Source organism: Schistocerca gregaria, chromosome 1 (genome assembly GCF_023897955.1).
Source record: "Schistocerca gregaria isolate iqSchGreg1 chromosome 1, iqSchGreg1.2, whole genome shotgun sequence".
Taxonomy (NCBI): Eukaryota; Metazoa; Arthropoda; class Insecta; order Orthoptera; family Acrididae; genus Schistocerca; species Schistocerca gregaria.
The window spans coordinates 377593832-377610614 of record NC_064920.1 but is presented as its reverse complement, the minus strand read 5'-3'; the positions used below and the strand labels follow the sequence as shown (position 1 = coordinate 377610614).

The following is a 16783-nucleotide window of genomic DNA, read 5'->3' as shown; positions in this document are numbered from 1 at the left end:
TTCTGTATCACTGTGTTCAAACTGCTGACTTCAATATGTGGACAATAAATTAATAATCGGTCCAGAAGAATCAGAGGAACTCTGCAATTCCACACACTATCTTAATCAATAGCATGCAAACATTCAATTTTAGGTGCAAATAGAACAGGGCATTGTGCTCCCCTTCATGAAAGTGAAAGTACTGAGAACATCAGAAGCCAAGTTGCTAATTGTGTACAGGAAAACCACAAATACCAATCATGCAATCAATTCCCCACCCATCACATACATATGATAACTAAGGTGGCACATCAGATGAGCAACACAGGATGAAACAGCAAAAGCTACATACCACCCTCAGAGTAAATTGTTGACCATAAGGCAATAACCCACAAAACGATGATGATAAATAATTAAGCTGGCAGTGGAGAGGAAATAGAGTAATGGCACATTCTACAGTACGTGCAAGGAAGCAGCAACCAACCTGGGTCTTCTTCGGTTGAGTAGGCCTCAATCCTGGCTGACACACAAGCAACAAAATCGTATCAACTGGGATCCGTGAAAAATGGTTTTGATATGTGGCACATGTCTGGTGTTTATGATGTGTGCTGATACGGATAAGTTTACAGTGGTGAGTCTCACACACACACACACACACACACACACACACACACACACACACACACACAATGAATTATGAGGGTCACACACTATTCAGACAACACAGCAAGTCACCAGCAGCAGAACATGAAAATGTGTGTGATGGGTGTACATGTTCCAGGAAGCCTGTGAACTTGCTAAGCAGCCACTTACCATCAACAGGAAGATATGAGAGGTGATTCAAATAGTTAAGCGGCTTGCTAACATGAACTGCGATGATGGATAGAAGCTTCTGTTGTCCTGGTTGCCAGCAATAGCTGGCCTATGGGTTGACAGTGCTCGTGTGGCTGCCCCAAGAGACACGGCTGTAAACATTGTAGCTGAAAGAACAAGTCGCACTGACATGTGGCAACCACCACCGAACATTGTGGGAGCAGTGCTATGTCACGGCAGTGGCTCCCCTCTGATTTGCCAATATCAGTCAATACAAAACAAACAAATAAATCATCAATGGATCATCTGAGTCCACTCCTGTCACCCAATCAGAAGAACCTGATGATGACCATACGTAATAAAATGACAGGGAGAAACAGTAGTATATAGAGTCCAAGTTAGAACTGGCCTATAAGTCTATATCATCACCCTGATGAAGGTCACCAGTAAAAGTGGCTGGAACAGTGGAACAATTTATAAAGTGATGCAATCTCAGAGCAAGAATATTTTTACTGAGCACCATTCCCACTCAACTGTAGGATTAACAAAAATCCTACAGCTCTGCCAGTTAACTGACTACTATCTTTTATCAAAACTACTGTACACCTGAAAGAACAAATGATAAAAGTGAACAGAATACAAGAGCTGTGACTTCAACTACTAATTCAGCTTTTTCAGTGGGTGAACTGTGTCCCATAATTGAACTTAATACACCCACGTGTAAGCATTGAAACTAATTGTGTGAAGCTACACTTCCATGTTGATAAAATCTCATTCCTCTCCCTCTGGAGAATAATGTCAAATTATTTTGCGTCTGATACACAGAGCTGGTACACAATTTAGTATCTGGACCAGGGGTCCAGCTTCTGCCTTCTTTCCACAATGGGTGTTAATAAATGAAACTCTGTACATCATAAGGGTACAAACTGGCAGTCGCCAGTAGGAGTTGGCAGAAACACATGAAGTGTTAAAATCACTGTCGTAAAAACTACAAATATTTGATAAAAAAAGCTAGTGTAACACGATAGTGTGATTAAGAATAGTGTGCAGGTTCTTCTTACATAATAAGAAATGGAAATGGAAGCTGCAGATCTACCTCACAAAATAAAAATGTGAAATACAAATATTTTGCTATGTCGATTACACTAAAAAAAGTACTAACAGTAAATTCTACAATAATACAGAAGAAATAATGTCAGGTACATACCATTTTCCCAGGTCGGGCCCACGTGTAGACATATCCATCCTGGCATGCTGTCACAAAACAGTCTTCTCTAAACACGAGTGCAGTTAACCTTTCATGAGCTATCTTTTTACACACAAGCGGTTCTAACACAGGACACTCGTCAAATCGAGGACAAGCAGCTGTTCCAATGAGTTTCATCGGATCATCGGCAGTCGAACGATTAGCTGCTGAATGACCACTCTTTTCTGCACTCCCACTTCCACTACCACCTCGAGATGCTAGGCTGAAGTTCCGTTTATGAGCATCCTTTCTGTCACCAAACCCAAAACCCGCTAACCTCTGTGTCAGAGACGGACCAGTAGAATTGTGCATATGTGATGAGAGGTTACCATCAGCTACACAGTCCTTATCTTTCCCTGATGGGTTATCAGTCTGTTGTGGAGAAGAAGTGTTGCCTCGAGATGCTCCTACAGCATTAGCACGACATGTTGTTCCATTTGCATTTGACAAACTAGATGTTGTGGTTCCAGTTACCCTGGGCTTTGGTGGACACGGTGGTTGCTTGAGAATATCTTCCGTTATGTCCCACAAACATAACTGAGTGTCTTGCCCAACAGACCCTAGCCTATAACACGTAGCTGTGTTAACACGCCCTAGTTCATTGTTTACTGGGTGCCTTTCCGTTGGATCGTCCTCATCTGAACCTCCACTAAAATCGTCATGACTGCTATATGATGTATAAGGATCAAAAGCTACAACACTGACCCAACTTCGATGCCCCTGACCACGTGCTACAACACGCCTCTCTGCGAAACTCCACACAGTGACTAAGTCATCCTCACCACCAACAACAACATAACGTTCATCAGGTGACCAGCACACGCACAAAAAACCACCAAAGTAACTACGTGCAATGCCAGCAGGTTCCATAGTGTCATAGTTGAAAACACGCAAGAAACCATCTTGTGAGACGACGGCAAGATGAGTACCACTTGGTGAAAATGCGAACTCGTTAACACAACAACCCTCTGATCCAACAACCCATCTGTATAATGGATTGCGTGTGCTCTTTGTCTTGCACGTATGCACAGTGTAACCGTCACCTTGTTTGAAAGTTTGATAGTGAGGAGGTGCAGTGCCACATGGAAGCTCTTCATTGTACAGGTACAGTTGTCCACTACTGTGCGAGACCAAGAAAAGGTTTGTCGAACCAGGGACCCACCGGATGCAGGTTACTTTTGTTTTGTCGATCAGCCTCTGTCAACAAAATAGTTTTAGTTAAAAAATATATATCATAATATATTTTGTAATCTTTGTTAATTTATATAATATCACTATGTTTTTTCTGTAATAGTTAATACCAATTACACCATGGAAAATTATACAGGTCTACAAATGTGTAAGAGTAAGGTGCTAAGTTTCTTGTCTAGTGATGAAATAATATGCTCTTTAGGTACAATGAAGGATTTATTTTTGTGCTGCTGTAATCTTCTTACTGAACTCAGAATGATTTTGCCATGGCAAGTTTCTTTAAACACGGAAACAGATGGAAGCAAAAGGTAGCCAAATCCACTGAACAGAGCAGATGTTCCAGAATTTTACTTTAAATCCATCAGTTTTCACACTCCCAAACCAAATTTCACTGTCATTACTGAAGGACCCCTTTGTCTTTTGTGACCTATGACTTTTCTCTTCAATTTTTGTATTCGGCTGACAGAGTAATTCTGTAGTGTTTATCAGTTATTGTTTTACTCTTTGCAAAGCAGTCATTATACAGAATCCGATTTACATCAAAGTTAAAAATAGATTGGCACCTTCCTAACACATATTTCTCTAGAGCCTCTCCCACTACAAACGTCCTGTACAGAACTATTAATGTTTCTAGTACACATAAAGGGTCAATGACACTCCAGATTGCTTGCTGGTGATTTTTTTGTAGAAAAAGTTCATTGCTGGGTGATTGTAAGGAACTTTAGACAACAGAATTTCCACATGGATATTTGTGTCAAGCTATCATAAATTGAAGGATTCTTATTAGAAGGTGTCAGCGGTCTAATGATCTATACGATGAAAATAAAATCCACTGACTGCAAATTAATTTACATAGCTATAAGATGTAATGTAAGATTTAAATCTACATTACCAGTTTTGGAACTTTGTTTTTTCCCTCAGATGTTCTTCTACATAAGAAAAATCAATAAATAAATAAAACCCACATTTTGTAATTACAAAACTAAACTGTGATAATAAGAGCTCATAAATTGCTGAAATTTTAGCATCTTCCATTACATCAGCACTGAGCTGTATGTTTTTGGACAATTTCTACAAAAACTGTACATGTTTAATAATTACTAAAAGATAATACCATCTGCACCGACAACAATCCCACACTGCATAGGACTAAAGATCAAACAACATACTCTCAATCACAAAAAGAAAAGGAAAGCATGTTTTGTTACTACATATTCAAGTCTTGTGTCACTGTTTGTTTGGTACGATCTGTTATGTTACAGTGCATCTCCCTACTTTGTGAATCTACTTCCAAGTTGAAGTTTTTGTTGTCATATTGCATAAAATGGACATAGGCTAAGCTAGATGGTAATTGAATTTGTTGCTTGTTTACATTGCACACAGTCATGTGGATCCACTACCAGAATTGTATGTTCTACCTGGTGGTAACAGTGAGAAGTCCCCTGCACACGACCATGTACACATGTTCTAATTACATTATCTTATGGTATATTGCTTGGTTATATGAAAGAATGTACAAGAAGACAAGTTGCAAACAGAGGTTTTTGTTACAAAAATATAACTTTCAGCACTGAGGGGTTAAGGTGTAATGTATCACTTCCATTAAAAATGTGTTGCTCATTGTCAACAGTACCAGTGAATGATGCTCACCAAACATACAGTTAATTTTTATTAGTAGTTTTAGAAAGTTTTGGATATGCATGATGTGTAGGGAAATGTATTATTCACTTATTTAGTGGTCATTCAATGCAGCTCAATCAAGCTCATTTCAGCATGCCAAACAATAGAAACTACAGGGTGGGTTTTGGGTTCGAGCTGCTGGAGACGGTGGTCAAGTGTGCGTGAGTTGTGCTTGCTTCTGTGAATGTGTGTTTTCCTATTTACAGAAGGTTTTGGCCCGTCTGCAACTCAACGTACTATCTTTGCAGTCAGTATCAATCCTGTCATTTCAGCATGTTTTGCATTTGAAAGTATGTCTCATAGTCATTAAGTACACATTCACTCAGAGTATAGCTTGTTTTCTGCATACTTCCATTCTTTGCTGTTGTATGAAATTATTTTTTGGACCAATACAGTTGAAGTAAGTAAAGTATTTACAAATTATAGGACTCACAGTGTTTATCATGTTTTAATAAGAAAAGCCACTGAGAAAGCATAATCATATACTTTATATTGCTTAAGATTTTCTGATGGCTATAAAGCTTAAACCTTATCTGCTCAAATAAACTAAAATGTGGAAACTTTAAATTCTGTAATTTATTTAAGTGTCAAAATCACATCCAAAGATCAAACTGACCTCATACCATAACCATATTATTCAATAAAAGTGAGATGTCTGAATACAGAGTAAAAGAGACATAGGGGTATTTTCAAAGATCTTCGTGTACATTTTCATGGGTTCTGTATTCCATTGCTACAAGTTGCAAATAAGCTCCCAACACAAATCTCTATAAATTCCAAATAAAATTTCATAAAAGTAAGATGATTAGCTAAATCTACATATTATCTGATTATTTAGATTATGAAATCCAAGATCCCTCTTTACTGCATGACAAGTACTAAGGCCTATTGCAACAAACATCTGTTCTTGTGGCACATACATAATTATTGTCCTCTGATAAATATTAGTACAATTATATTTTCTTCAAGGTAGAACCTTAAATTTAACTTGAATATGCACAAAAAGTTTACAGAAACTCAGCAAGTCAACCATTAACGCATTTTCAAACAGCTTCATAGTTAGTTAACACATACCTTGCCTCTTCTCCTACAAGATGGGCTCTACGAGACATTATGGATGATTGGATAAATGCAGGGTAACCTCCATAAGCAAGACAAAGAAACCTTTACTAACTAATTGCAATATTATTGGTACACTTATGGGGTATGCTACATTACATAAATCAGTATGGACAATACAACAACTTGGTATGATATGGAAAGGAAAGAACAAACTAGTAGGAAATGTGATCAGACAACTTACAATCTTTGAGAGTATTCTGTGAAAGCAACTGTTATAAGGTGACCATAAGGCACTAATGTGATCTTCTCTGTCCATACCAAGTAAGCCAGATAACAAGTATCAGAGAAATTGAAAGATGCACTGCAAAAATTATAAAAGGTTGGTATTGCTTGTACAGAAATGCTCATGTAACTTGTAATCTTTGCAACACACATGATATTGTTCTTGTGAAATTCTACTGCTTTATCTCATAGGGCATTCATAAGAAGAAGATAGACAGACTAGTGAGTCTGCAGAAATCACCCCTGCCCCGCTACTCTACTATGAGTGTATAGGACAGGGCATTGCTAATATTGGTAACAGTTAGCCTCTGCCTTGCACTGAGCACTGTCTTTTTTACATAAGTATATGTACGTAGAAACACAATTGCAAATATTGGTAAAAGGTAACATTTGCCTTGCACTGTGCACTGTTTTATTAGTGTGACGTGGATGTAGACAAAAGTTCATTCTTTCTGAAAGATGAAATTGTTGTTAACTTCTTTGGCACAGTGCCACCCGGTAGGTGGGAAGTAATGATGCCCAATTTCTTTACCAGAATGCAGGTGAAAGCTAAGGTCATATTCTTAACAATTAATTAATTTAAAAAAGTTTCTTTTCTTCTTTACTTCCCATTTTATTGTTCCATCCCATTCTGGATCTTCCATGGTTTACTTTATTGCAGGTGCCTTTACCTTAATCATACATTATACTACAGCCAAGTCATCTGAAGCATTGCTCATAATTTTAGTGCAATAAGAGTGTTTCCCTATTAAAAGCACTGTTTTAGTTTTTGCACAAAAAAGCATTCCAAATAAATTACACCTTTTTCTCACTCGTTTGTCTATTGGTTTTTGACTCAGATCCAACAAAACTGCTATTTACGTATATGCTAATTATTGTTGCAAGATACAAAATTCACTCCAAAATATGCTGCTTGGAAACTCTCAGGCTTCTCTCTAAAGCAGTAACCTACGCAAGCCTCATGTAGCTACTGCAATGTACATCCATGTGCACCTGCTTACTCTGGTCAAGCTTTTAGCTCCCTCTACAATTTTTACTCACCCCCCCCCCCCCAAACCTTCCTTCCATTATCAAATTGACTACACCTTGATGCCTCCTCAAAATGAGTCATCAACCAATCCTTTCATTTAGTTAAGTTGCACCACAAATTTATTATCCCCCAATTCAACTAATTAGTTATCCAATATAGGCTTACTCCTCTAATCTTCAGCATTCTCATGTAGTCACACATTCCAAAAGCCTCTAGTCTCTTCTTGATTGAGTTTTTTGTTGTCCACACTTCACTTCATTACTAGTCTCCTCCCACCACAACCACCCCCGATAAGCAAAGCAAATACAATATTAATAAATTCCCCTTTTTCAGAAATGCTTTTATTCCCACTGACAGTCTGTATTTCATATCCTCTCTACTTTCGCCATCCTCATTTATTTAACTCCCCAAACAGTAAAACTCATAGATTACTTTTAGTGTCCTTTTCTTAAGTTAATTCCCTCAGCATAGCCCAATTTGATTTGACTACTTTCCATTACGTCTTTTTTTATCTTTGTCTGAAAAAACTGAGTTAAATTTCAGGCCCTCCAGGTTTATGAATGCTATGTTGAACAGAATTTTGAATGTTGCACCACAAGACGCGGTAATGGACCAGCAAACAAAACAGCTATATAGATGGCTGAGAAGAAGTGTCTTAACCTTGATAAAGCAGTAGAAAAGTGTTTTAGTGAGATTATGTTGACTTAAATGGAAAATCATTGTTTGTGGAGATTGTTGTGTTGACTCCCTGCCAGACTGGGTAGAAAACTGGTAGACATGATAGCACAGCAAATAAATAAATGATGTGACAACGATGTAGTTAATCTATTTGTTTTCTACACTGATGGCGTTATTCACGGATCAATATTTAACAAAAACTCTGGGATACAGCTGAATGATCTGTCACCATTGAAAGCACTCTTCCACGCTGAAGCCCTTACACTGATTTCAAGGAAGCGAGGGGGGAGGAGGGGAGGTATCTTCACACAACTACTCAGGACCTGGAGAAAATACATTACAAAGATATCATGGAAATTTCAGTAAAGGAAATTAAAATAATGGCTTTTATAGGTTAACACTTATATTGCACCTATGTGGATTGAAGTGCAACAGCTATTGACAATTAGGTAAGGCACACAACAACCTGCAGTGATTTAAACCAATAGTCAAAGGTTTATCTAAACATGACGGTCAAATGTTAAAAATCAAATTAACTGGCCAGTTAGTACAGATCACAGAGGAAAGTATTGTATTGTTCTGTAGAATCACAAACAATGACTCAATCACAGTGTTTAACAGAGAAAACATGGGAAGAATGCTGGGGAGAAATCCGTAATGCAGACGGTGTTGATGGAAAATCTAACTTTTTCTGAAACATATTTGTATAGCATTTTGAATTTTGTTTGTCCCTAAAACAAATACGGGCAAAATTGAACAGAAGCAAGGATAAGCAGAGGATAGCTCCTGGGACTGAAGTATGTTTTGCTAGGAAGAGAGAGCTCTGAATAATTCAAAGAGTGAGTAATAAACAAGATCAGAAACACCTACACTACAGTCAAATCCTCCATACATCATTAAAAAGCAAAACTTATGTACAACGCTACAAAAATAAAACACGCCAAGAATAAGTAAATCACTATTTGGAACATTATTAAACAAGAAACAAACTAAACTACTCATTCTAATGATAGTGAGCCCCAGAAAATAGCTCTGGCAGAAATGGTGGCAGTTTCAAATCACTGGCCACCAAATTCAATGATTACTTCCTAACACTGTCGGCAAGCAGTACATCCAGCCATTAACAACCCAATACAGCTGTTTGCTGGCCATACTTGTGTTTCAAGTTGAATATTAAAAATCTTATTCTGACTTAAGAGAATTACCCTAAGCCACCCTTGTAATCAAACAGTATTTCCTAACAGAGTTCAATACAATCTATGAGGGTTGCCCAGAATGTAACTCACCACATTTTTTTTTTTTTTCTACAACAGTTCTTTGTGGAACATAATGAGAATTACACACATGAAAGACTGGTGTCTTATCTACACACCCTATTTTTCCATGTAATCTCCATCCCATTGTATGGTCTTCCTCCAGTGTGAAACAAGGGCGTGTATGCCCTGTCGGTACCAACCCTTCTCTTGTTGGTGGAGCCAGTGCTTCACTGTGTGAACTTTCTCTGCTTATGACAGATGCAGCACCAACTGCTGAGTCATAATGCTTCTGTCCTCGCAAATGACATCAGCTTGCTGCAAAATCTCAGGTTTGACAGCTGTGGATGGTCTCCTCGACCGCTCCAAATCGTGGTGCTCCGCCAAACCATCTTCTGGTGACCTCACCCTCCTTGCCAAGTGACTAACTGTACTTTGTCGGTAACAGATGCTCCATAGACTTTGCACATACATTTGTGAATATTCCCCACAGTTTCTTTCTACGCAGTGAAAAATTCAATGAAGTCACATTGCTTGTAGTGTACATCACCTACAGACACCATTTTGAAACTGGCCTGCAGCTACACTATCTGTCAGAGGTGACGGAAACTTGGCACGCTCACTCAGGAGACTTCAAATAACACATATGTAGCGTTTTGCATTCAAAGCATTGTTTTTGACTGGGGGGGGGGGACGTAATCATTGCTTGGTTTGATACACAGCTAACATGTCAGTGTAAGAAATTCAATTATTTCTTTTTTAACAACAGCAAGCTCTCGTCAACTAGCAGCAAGCTCTCTCCGGGGCACTAAACAATTTGTCAGCCTCATTGATGTGCCAGGTTCCACTGCAGTTGATGCAAGCCCCGCAGTTTCCCCTGCAAGGTGATTCTGAGGAAGATCAGGATGCATAGGAAAAAATACCTTCGGCAACATTTCCAAGTTTTTTTAATTTGTTGACCCCAATTTGTGTAAGGCTTTATTTTTGTCATCTATTTCTCTTCAAGTTTTCACCTTTTGTGTCAGCTACATTCTTTTCAGAAAAATGTCAGTTTTTCTTTCCATAAAATGTAACAACAGTTTTCCAATTTTTATTCCAAACATACTCGTGGTATTGTTGCTTGTGTTGAGTGTGACAACTGTCAAAAATAGCTGCAAGAGTCCTACAGAGCTTGGCCAGGGGAACTTCATAGGCTTAACAGTCATTGATAGTTTGTTACTGGGACCTACCAGGACACACATGTAGGTTCGATTATTTGAAACGCTACAATAAACCTACAATACAATGATAGAGAAGTTCGTGAACATGCTTTACAATGTGGAAATCCCTCTCTCACAGATGTTCTGAACACTGCTCAGTCCTTTGAAGTAGATAGGGCAGCAAGAAATGAGAAGCATGGTGTGAAATAGCCCCCACTGCTTCTTCTTCTCCTCCTCAGCTGCTATTGGTTAGCTTACGTGGGGAACGGGGGGGGGGGGGGGGGTGTAGGAGGGGGCGGAGGAGGAGGGGGGGAGAGGGGGAGGGGGGGAAGCCACTGCGCACATGTGACCATAGCCTCCACGTCATATAGGACAGTGCCATGCTAAGCAGGAATAGCGGCTTGTTAGTATCACATTGGTAGTTGCGGGCTGCACCTCCACTGTACCCTTATTGTTTTGTTCAAAATGAGCAGACCATGTGCTGAAAGCTTTGGACAACATGCAACCACTGTAGTAAAAAAAAAAAAAGAGGACATTTTGCATGTGTGTGCAACTCAGCCTCCTTCACCAGGCATGAAAATTGATGTGCACACTGTTTTCCAAGTGATGGTAGCCTCAAACAGGCTCTATACTGAAATCCGCGTGATGGACAAAATGTTAAAATTGCTTGTGGTCACAGGTGTAGCAGAAAACTTTGTTAAAATTTCCAAGCTATGTGAATCTCGGATCACCATTATTGTACCCTGTATCTTGTCCATTGGCCATATTGAGACAGTTTTCTACTTCCATAGTGTACAAAGCAGCTGTTCGGCATCTGACCTTTCTAGTAGTGGATGATGCCACCACTGAAAACTTACTTGGTTTAGACACCTTCAAATATTTTGGGTTCTCTATATCTGATTAAGTGCATCTGGTATCTAATCAGTTTCCTTAGCAACAACTGGGTGCACTCTGCCCAGATTCATTTCATCCTGTTTTTGGAAGGTTTAGGATGTTGTTCCAATTTCAAGGCTCACATCACAATGAAACCCTATAGAATGCCCCCTTTTTTTGTGTCTGCCCAGTCCCAGTAGCTTTATGCTAGCAAGTCAAATTGGAACTTGACCAACTCAGATCTTTGGGTGTTATAATGCCTGTCTCCTCTCATAAATGGTCTATTCTGTTGGTAATTGTAAAAAAAAAACCTAATGGCAACTTTCAACGCTTGGTGATTATAAAATGTGTGTAAATTCATAGTATATTACTGATATGTATCCCTTATCTCAACAAGATGAACTCTTAATATGGCTTTCAGGGACCAATATCTTTCCAAAATAGACTAGTTAGAAGCCTACTTACAACTGCCTCTTGACAATTATTCTGAATGTATACTCATAGTGAATACCCCCTTCGAGCCTGTCATTCAGCATGGCTAGTGCCCCTGCCATTTTCCAATGATTTTTGGAGCAACTCACAGCCTCTGTGCAAGGGTCCATTAACTACCTGGATTATATCGTGATCTTTTCTCGACATATGAACATTTGTGCCTTGTTCATGGTGCTAAAGGCCAACAGTTTGAAATGTAACTTACGCAAGTCATAATTTTTTCAGCCATCTATCGCCTATCTCAGTTTTAAAGTCTTCCATGCTGGTGTCAAGCCTTTATGCTAGCATGTCGCTGCCATTTTAGCTTTGTTGTGTCCTACCAATATCAGAGTTTTATGCTTTTCTTGGAAAGATTGCATGCTACTATAAATTTATTATTGGTGCAGCTACAATGGAATCAGCCACTTCATGCTCTCTCTTGTAAAGATGTCTCTTTTCACTTATCATACACCTGCAAGTGTGCTTTTAGACTATTAAGGTCAAAATTACACCCAGTACCTTGGTTGGTTACCTTCCAACCAGGCCACAGGCTCTCCAGTATGGCCTCTGAGCTGTTCTCATGAACAAGTATGGAGACGGTTCTGAATGTCCTATTGTGTATGCTTCCAAAACTTTGATTTAGGTGCGACAGCACTACTCATGCATAGAAAAGGAGCCTTTGCTATTGCGTACATACTGAAAAACTTCCGCGTTTTCTTATACAATTTTAAGTTTCATTTGATTCCTGATCATAAATCTCTGGTCTCTCTTTTCATCCTTCAGCATCTATACCAGACAAAGTAACCCATCACCTGCTACTCTGGACACTGTTTTTGCCAAGCTATAACCATGAGACTCATTTCTGGCCCAAAGCACATCACACCAATGCGGATGTTCTTCTTGATTGCCAACTGGCCCCCACCCAGCATTTGATCAGGATGAACTGTGGCGTTTCCATTTAGTCATCTATGCCTGAAACATCGTGGATGTTTTTCCCATTATCAGTTCTCTGATTTCGATGTCTGTCACGGTCAATCCTTTCTACGTCTGGTTGTTCAATCTGTCCATCACTAATGGCCAGATAAACCAGCGGTCCAAGCATCAGATCGTTTGCGTAATTATTATACTCTCCACCTCTGCCTCTCAGTTCTTAGTGGTGCGTTACTGTTAGTTACTGAAGAGTTCGCAGCCAGGGTTGTGAGCCCTTTAATTGAAAGGGCACAGGAGATTTCCTTTTCCTTCCTTGAAACACTACAAGCATATGCTCCGCCTCTAATGAACTCAATATTCATATGGTGTTAAGCTCTGATCTTCCTTTCTTTACTACTTGCTGAACTACAGATTGAATAACGTTAGGGAAACACACAACTTGGTATCCATTCTCAACATGTCTATTGAGTGTTAAAACTGCAGTCTGGTTTCTGTAAACGTTCTAATTTACCTTTTGCTCTCTGCATTTTATTCCTATTGTAGCTTGTGTCAAAAGTTTTCAAACCTAAATATGCTATAAATGTAGGTTTGCCATTCTTCAGTTTATATCCTATGATACAAAGTAGGTCCAATATTGCCTCTCATGTTCCTACATTTCTCCAGAACCCAAACTGATCTTCTTCTAGGTTTACTAACAGTTTTTACATTCTTATTATCTAAATTATTTGTGGCAATAATTCACATCTATGATTTAGAATTGAGTGGTTGGTTTAAAAGAGGAAGGGAGGGACCAAACTGATATGTCATCAGTCCCTCATTCCGATTAAAATAATTCCGCAAGGGTGGGAGTAAAATAATTGAGACATACAAAACATAGCAGGAAGAAAGGAGAAAACCACAAGAATGATAGAAGGGCAAGCAACACTAAAATGGACAAAATCGGACAATAAAACCAGAGACACGCAAGAAACATGTAGAAGAGATAAAAACAAGAGAGCAGATTACCTTGGATGGCTGACCATGAGAATAAAAAGGAGAAGCCAGCCACTCTGCAAAAAATTAAAACCTCCACCCTAAAAGCACTAGGGTGGAGGACACAGAGGGACAAAGGACATGGGCTAAAACTTAGATCAAATGATAAAACTGACCCTCACGAATACAACTTAAAACTAAAGCTGCTGTTGAGGCATTGCCGCCCAACATTGAAGGTAGGGTGCTGAGAAAGTTAAAAGTACACCGCAGAGCTGCTAAAAGTGGGCAGTCCAGCAAAAGGTGGACAACCATCATTTGTGAGCCACAGAAACACCGAGGTGGGTCCTCATGACGGACGAGGCAATCATGCGTTAGCCACATATGGCCAATGCGGAGCCGGCAGAGGACAACCGATTCCCCGCGAGAGTACCACATGGAAGACTTCCACACATTTATAGTCTCCTTAATGACACACAGTGTGTTGTACATACTGTTATGCCATTCCGTCTCCCAAAGCCGAAAAACCCTGCGGCATAAGACAGAACGCAGCTCAGTTTTGGAGACGTCCATCTCCAGAAGTGGTTTTCGCATAGCCTGTTTGACCAGCCTATCAGCAAGTTCATTGCCTGGGATTCTGACGTGTCCTGGAGTCCACACAAAAACATCACTGAACAATGGGACCATTCCAGGGCATAGATGAACTCCTGAATGGACTCTACAAAGAATGGTGAGTGTAGCTTGTAGGTTGCTCAAGTAGTCAGTACACAGGAGAAATGACTCACCAGGGCTTGAGCGGACGTGCTCAAGAGCACGAGATATGGCCACCGGCTCTGCAGCCATCTTGCAAGGAGTGCTGTTCAATATGTTCTCCATGAACATACGCAAAGCCTATGTGACCATGAGCTGTCGGTGTAAACCACTTCGCGGCCCTGGAACATGTTGAGAAGCGAGAGGAAGTGATATTGGAGAGCCGTAGGGTTAACAGAGTCCTTAGGGCCATGCGAAAGGTCCAGAATTATCCGCAGCCTAGGTGTACACCACGGAGGTGAACATGAATGGACCTCAAGGAGATGTGGTAACAGGAAGGATTCCAGTTCAGACAGAAGGGACCAGATGCAAAACCACAATCGGAAGCCCTGACCTGGAACACTGATGCAGGAGATGAATTGCCGTGTTTGGGAAAAGGAGATGGTAATTTGGATGTGCAGGAGAACTACAAATGTGTACAACATAACTGGCAAGCAGTTGTGCGTGGTTAAACTTCAATAGAAGACTTCGGCCTCCACCACGATACTGGTCACTGGACTCATTCTAAAAGCTCCCGTCACTAGGTGAACGGCACAGTGGTCCACTGGGTCAATGAGAATTCCGCCAAACTGTAAACCAGACTCCCATAGTTAAGGCGAGATTGAACAAAGGCTCTGTATACCTGCAGCAGTGTAGAGCTCTATTTGCACCCCAGTTGGTGTTGCTCAGGCACCAGAGGGCATTGAGGTGCTGGCAACACTTCAACTTAAGCTGACGAAGATGAGGTAAGTCAATTGGGCACTGAGAACCAGTCCTAAGAATTGATATGTCTCCACTACAGTGAGTGGATCATAATTAAGGTAAAGTTCTGGTTCTGGATGAACGGTGCGAAGCCAACAGAAATGCATGACACACGACTTTGCGGCTGAAAACTGAAAGCTGTGGGCTACAGCTTATGACTGCACCTTGTGAATGGCTCCTTGTAGGTGCCGTTCAGCAACGCCAGTACTGGAGCAGCAGTAAAAAATGCAGAAGTCATCCGCATAGAGAGAAGGTGAGACTGCTGGCCCTACAGCTCCTGCTAGACTGTTAATAGCCACTAAAAATAGAAACACTCAATACAGAGCCCTGCAGAATGCCATTCTCATGAAAAGGGGGGGGGGGGGGGGGGACTATGGGAAGCACCAACTTGGACACGGAAAGTTTTGGAGTGAGCCTCAGAGCCCCACTCATACGATGTGGCACAGATATGGTGTTACCAGGTCGTGTAGAATCCTTTACATAAGTAAAAAAAAAAGACAGCAACCAGGTGTTGGCATCGGGGAAAGGTTATTCGGATGGCAAACTCGAGGGGAAACTAGATTATCAGTAGTAGAGTGACTCTGGTAGAAGGCACCCTGACATGGAGCCAGTGGGCCGCGTGACATCATACATTCCAGCAGCTTACAAAGAAATTCGGTGAGGCTGATGAGCCAGTAGCTATCCACATCAAGTGGGTTTTGACCGGGTTTGAGCACCAGGATGATGGTACTCTCTCACCATTGCAATGGAAAGATGCCATCGCACCAGATCCAATTGAAGATGATGAGGAGATGTCGCTTGTAGTCAGACGAGAGATGTTTAATCATCTGACTGTAGATCTGATCCAGCCCAGGAGCTATGTCAGGGCGATGTGCAAGGGCACTGAGGAGCTTCCACTCTGTAAATGGGGCGGGATAGGGTTCACTGTGGCGTGTAGTGAAAGAGAGAACTTTCCTTTCCATCCACAATTTGAGGGTGCGAACGGCTGGGGGATAGTTCTCAGATGCAGATGTTCGGCAAAGTGCTCAGCTCGGCAAAGTGCTCATCAATTGAATTTGTGTCAATAGACATCAAGTCATTGATTTTAATGCCAGGAACACCTGTTGGGGTCTGGCACCCAAAAAGACATCTGATCTTCGTCCAAACTTGGGAACGCGACGTTCCAACAGTCGACACGTACCTCTCCCAACACCTCTGTTTCCATTGTTTTATAAGCTGGCGAACGCGGGCACGGAGGCAGTTAAAGGCTATAAGGTGCTCTAGGGAAGGGTGCCACTTATGTTGTTGGAGAGCTTGCCAATGATCTAGGTACTGTCTTTCACTGGGGTCACTAAAAGTTTAAATACCAACTAGCTCCACAGATGATTAAGAGATGATGCGATAAAAGAAATTATTCAGATAGTGAAGGGAGACGAAAATTTAATAGTCATGGGGGACTGGAATTTGATAGTAGGAAAAGGAAGGTAAAGTAATAGGTGAATATGGAATGGGGGCAAGGAATGAAAAAGTAAGCCACCTGGTAGAATTTTGCACCGAGCATAACTTAATCACAGCTAACATTTGGTTTAAGAATCAT

General features: G+C 40.6%; 1 protein-coding gene across 2 annotated transcripts in view; it reads right to left on the bottom strand.

Moving 5' to 3' along the window:
• LOC126347901 (WD repeat-containing protein 20) overlaps positions 1–16783 on the bottom strand; it is a 66695-nt gene that overhangs the window by 30805 nt on the left and 19107 nt on the right. Inside the window, exons 3-4 of one of the 2 annotated variants that reach the window (XM_050002311.1) lie at positions 2000–3235; positions 793–944 (exon numbers count right to left, since the gene is read on the bottom strand). In XM_050002311.1, coding sequence (XP_049858268.1) covers positions 840–944; positions 2000–3235 — 1341 coding nt within the window. In that variant the 3' untranslated portion in view covers positions 793–839. The remainder of the gene's footprint in view (positions 1–792; positions 945–1999; positions 3236–16783) is intronic. The other variant, XM_050002310.1, reaches the window with a different exon arrangement.